The sequence below is a fragment of the Ixodes scapularis genome, unplaced genomic scaffold, assembly GCF_016920785.2.
Source record: "Ixodes scapularis isolate PalLabHiFi unplaced genomic scaffold, ASM1692078v2 PGA_scaffold10__122_contigs__length_95168666, whole genome shotgun sequence".
In the NCBI taxonomy this organism is placed as follows: domain Eukaryota; kingdom Metazoa; phylum Arthropoda; class Arachnida; order Ixodida; family Ixodidae; genus Ixodes; species Ixodes scapularis.
Window position 1 is genome coordinate 90,769,404 of NW_024609836.1, and position 5,053 is coordinate 90,774,456.

The 5,053-nt window shown below is 52.6% G+C and overlaps 1 protein-coding gene across 1 annotated transcript; it reads left to right on the forward strand.

Moving 5' to 3' along the window:
- Positions 1-547: 547 nt before the first annotated feature.
- On the forward strand, positions 548-4,328 carry LOC8033318 (heat shock protein 75 kDa, mitochondrial). The gene is made up of 3 exons (XM_029976220.4): positions 548-1,306; positions 2,002-2,421; positions 2,977-4,328. Exons 1-3 carry the CDS (start codon positions 803-805, stop codon positions 4,168-4,170), a joined length of 2,118 nt encoding a protein of 705 aa, XP_029832080.3. The 5' UTR covers positions 548-802; the 3' UTR covers positions 4,171-4,328.
- The last annotated feature ends 725 nt before the right edge of the window (positions 4,329-5,053 follow it).

Consider the following 5,053-nt stretch of genomic DNA (forward strand, 5'->3'; position numbering starts at 1 on the left):
CATAAGAGACAAAAATAATTAAGTAGAAGCTGTAGCAGCTCGACGTAACAACTTTTTCTTGGACTCTACTCCCTCGCTGAAGCCACTGAAACGGCAAATTCGATACCTAGGTTGAGAGCGCCTCCCCGCGGAGACACGCCGCCTCCTTTTCTTTTTGAGATTAGACCCCCCCACTGATCTCTATGACAAATAGACATAGAGATCAGTGGACCCCCCGTGCACGAATGGGACGACCATAGAGTCACTAAATAACTCTAGACGACCATAGAAGCGTTCACGAGATTGATCACGGAGATGGCTAGGTGGCGCAAGCTGCCTTCTCATTACAAAGCGTTTCTCAATCCTCCCAAGCCCTGCCCGAGCCCGCCGAATCCGCATCAAACAGGTCTTTTATTTTTCGTTTTATAGGAATAAAGTGTTTTTATTCCACGTAATTTTATATCTACCTGCTGAAAGATATTTGCGGAAGATTAAAGGAGTGTGGTTACTTCTAATCTTTATTGTTCCTGTAAAAGACGTTATCAAAGCCTTTTTAAAAGCTTAGTCAAATCCAATCCAATTCAATCCAAACTCACGTGCACGTCTGCACGCCGTGTTCGTGAGGTCTGTTTTTTGCGTGAATCGCGTCCCGTTTTCGTCCGAAAGGTGGTAGTACTTCCTTATTTCTTTCGATCAGACTAGAAAAAGGACCTTTGCGAACTTTCCGCGCTAACTACCGTCTCTGGAACGCGGCAACGCTCGCCGAGGCAAGTCAGTCGTTCCGGCGTACCACCAACCGGCGAGCAATCGGGTCTGAACCAGCATGGCCTCCAAGCTCGTCAGCTCGCGCTTGCTCTCCCTGTGCTCGCGCTACGGCGGCTGCAGCAGGCCGCTGTGGACCGTTCCCCAGCGCTCCCCGACACTCGTAGTCGGTGACTCCCGCCGCACCCTGACCCAATGGAAGCCGACAAGCGTGCTGTTCCGTCCCGCCGGCCTCTGGAGGCCCTACTCGACGCCGCAGTCCGAACCGGACTCCAAGGACGAGCTCCACAACATCATCAAGAACACGGAGAAGGGCAGCGGTCCGAGCGAGAAGCGAGAGTTCCAGGCCGAGACGCGGATGCTGCTCGACATCGTGGCGAAGTCGCTGTACTCCGAGAAAGAGGTGTTCGTCCGTGAACTCGTCTCGAACGCCAGCGACGCGCTGGAGAAGCTGCGCTACCTGAGGCTGAGCGCCCAGCTCGAGCACGAGGCGCCCGATGCCGCCGCTTCGCCGCTGGAGATCCACATCGCCACCGACAAGTTGGCCAACACGTTTACCATCCAGGTAGGTCGCAGTCTTTGCTCGTTGCGGACTTTTGGTTGGTCCGCGGTTCTTCAGGCTGTGTTCAAGCTGTGCCTTCCAGATAACACTATTGTTGTTGTTTGAAGGTGAAGAACTTGTGTCTACGAAATGAGAATGTAGTATAACTTCTGAGGAAACTTCTATTTACATTGCAGGTGGTAAGTTGCCATGTCTTCCCCTCTAGACCCCTTTTCATAAAGGAAGGGTTGGCTGTTGTTGTTGATAGTCTAGGAGGAACTTGAATTTGGTTTATTCAGTTGTTTCAGTCTCGCAACGCATGAGCGTTGCAAGACACAGCCGACAGCAGGATACGAGGGCAGGTGTACCCTTGTGCCGGGCGCTCCTTATCACAAAATTTTGAGGTGGAAAGAATGAATGAACTACGTGTTCAAAAGGAAATGGGTATCTGTACGAATAGTGTTGGGGAATGCCTCGTTTGAATGCTCTTCATTTTTGCACTGAAGCCAATTTGGGGACATTCTTAAATAGTCAAATCTGCAGAATAACTCATCCAAGCTCAGTGGGCATGCCTCTTTCTCTCCAACTCTTCTTTTCACTTCACCTGGTAACATGCAAAGAGGACAACGCTCTCTGTACAAAGCTGAAATACCGTCTGGAACATGCAATGCATCTGGAGAAGGAGCCCCAAAATACGGGTTCTGCCCGCGCGCACGCAGGACACTGGCATAGGCATGACGCACGACGAAGTCGTCGAGAGCCTGGGCACCATTGCGCGCTCGGGGTCCAAGGAGTTTCTGCGCAAGCTGACCGAGGCTGGCGACACGCCGGCGTCCAGCATCATCGGCCAGTTCGGTGTCGGCTTCTACTCCTGCTTCATGGTCGCCGACCGGGTGGAGGTGTTCACGCGGTCGCGACTGCCGGATGCCCGGGCGGTGCGCTGGTCCTCGGACGGGTCCGGAGTGTATGAGGTGTCCGAGGCGGAGGGGGTGGAGCACGGCACCAAGATTGTGCTGCACTTGAAGCCCGACTGTGCCGACTTTGCTGACGAGGAGGCTGTGTCCAAGGTGGTCCAGAAGTACAGCAACTTCGTAGGCAGTCCGGTCTTCTTGAACGGACGCCGAGCCAACACGCTCCAGGTAAGATTAGGTTGCTGCATTACCAACACCTTGTTGCTGTTTAGGTTTTTGGCCTCCGAATGTTCCACACAGTAAGGCTTTTTGCCCCACTAATGTTTTGCGGGCTGCGCTCTGCTCAGTGACGAAAAGATGTGTGGTTGGAAGGATGGCTGTGGCTTCGTGCTTTGTAGTGAGCAGAAAACTTAACCCGGAATCATAGTACACACTCCTGCCAAGTTTAGCCCGAATTTCGTCTGCCATTAAGTCTAGTCTAACACATCAATTTTTTGGGTTATTTCGCACTTCCCTAGACTTTTTCCATCAGTTCCTTATCCTCTTGGGATTGTAATCCTTTCTGTCCTTTGTACTTTCAACAAGTCCTGGCACTCCCCCCAGGTCTTTTGCACTGTCCTTTATTTTCTCTTCCTCTGTTTCCTTCTAATTTCGGCATACTGCACACCATGTGTCCATTCCCTCAAACTTAGTAAATGTATGCAAAAAGGAAAGGTGGCTAGGTAGGGTCACTCATCTGCGACCAACTTCTGGCCAATAGTTCACGACCCCTCGCACTTGCAGGCCCTGTGGCTGTCGGACCCAAAGGAGGTAACGGCGCAGCAGCACGACGAGTTTTACCGCTACCTCTCGGGCGCATACGACGTCCCCCGCTTCACTCTCCACTTCCGTACGGATGTACCGCTGGGCATCCGCTGCCTCCTCTACATCCCCGAGGGCAAGCCGGGGCTCTTCGAGATGAGCCGCGAGTCAGAGGTGGCCGGCGTGGCCCTCTACTCACGCCGTGTCCTCATCAAGCCCCGCGCCGAAATTCTCCCCAAGTGGCTGCGCTTCGTCAAGGGCGTTGTCGAGAGCGAGGACATCCCCCTCAACCTGAGCCGCGAGCTCCTCCAGGACAGCGCGCTCATCCGCAAGATCCGGTCGGTCATCACGAGCCGGCTCGTCAAGCACCTGTCGAAGAGCGCCGAAAAGGAGCCCGAGAGTTACGCCCGCTTCTACCGCGACTACGGAGTCTTCCTCAAGGAGGGCATCCTGGCATCCCACGAGCAGGCCGAGAAGGAGGAGATTGCGCAGCTTCTGCGGTTCGAGTCTTCAGCGCGTCCGGCGGGGGAGACGGTCACGCTGGCGCAGTACTGCGCAGGGATGAGGGAAGGTCAGCGGGACATCTACTACCTGGCGGCTCCTAGCCGCCAACTCGCCGAGAGCTCGCCCTACTTCGAGGCTGTCCGGTCCCGCGACGTCGAGGTCCTCTTCTGCACCGAGCCATACGACGAACTGGTCTTGGTACAGCTGCGGCAGTTCAACCGTCGGAACATCACGTCCGTCGAGAAGGAAATGCGGAGGGATGCAGAGGCCGCCTCCGAGGAGTCCGAGGACGTCAAGGCGCTGTCGGAGTGGCTCCGGAGCGAGCTCGCTCCGATGGTCCACAAGGTCAAGGTGACGCAGAGGCTCCAGAGTCATCCGTGCCTCGTGTCCGTGGAGGAGATGGCGGCGGCGAGGCACTTTGTCAAGACGTCGCTGCAGTCCTTCTCGGAAGAGGAACGTTACCGTTTGCTTGAGCCGACGCTGGAAATCAATCCGGACCACCCGATCATGGCCAAGCTAAAGACGCTGAGGAGTTCGGATCCAGCTTTGGCTAAGAAGTTGGCTAGGCAGGTGTTTGGGAACGCGATGGTGGCGGCCGGGCTTGTGGACGATCCAAGGAAGGTGACTTCGGAACTTAACGACCTCCTTGCCTCTTTGCTTGAGAAGCACTGAGGGCTGCCGGTGTCTTTTGGAGCCTAGCATCTTTCAATGAGGACATTCTTGGTTAGTTTGTGAAGGGGAGGGAGGTTACATTATTGCATCAATTGTATTCATGTAAAATAAAGAAGCTTCCATGTAGATAATAAACCTAATGAAAGTTTCATGTGAGACAAATGTCTACTTTAGGGTGTTTGAAAAGTACCACATACCCTTAGTGATAACTGACTAGATACCTGTGTCAAAGTACTAGCCCCATTACATTCTGTTACATGTCACCGAAATGTGAGGAATAAGCAACATGAGAGCAAACGTTACGTTTCTTCATTTTAAATCACAACACAGGAAGTAGCTCATGTACTATGCAACAAAAACTAAAGGCAATTAAACCTGCTCGCTTTGGGAAAGAAGGAGTGAGGATACTGGGAAGCAGTTTTCTACAAGGCAGAATTCTTTTCGGTGGTTCGGCCTAAACAAGGAAACCAGTAACCCAGAACCCTTTACACTGCTGGGTTGTAAGTTCACCATTGGTTCGAGTTATGTACCACTTGAAGCAACCTTCGTGGCAGATATTGGAATTATTTGGACGTTTCTTTTGCTTCTTTGCAGGCAAGTGCGCGCTGTGGAGTGCACACTGCACATAGTGCAATTTGTTCACGGTACTTCTACAAAGTGCGACATGTTTCATGCGCAATGTGTACCACATGACGTTGAATCCCGCAAGCATGATTCTCTGGCCACAGGTGCACTACACTTGCGGCAACCGTTGCCTCTTCTATCACGGGAACAGAACTTGTACCAACAACTGCAGACAGCTGTTGAAAGGTCGCATCTCTAGCGAAAAAAAAAGCTTCTGATTAAGGCTATATATACATGTGTGCAACTAAAACTCCTTATA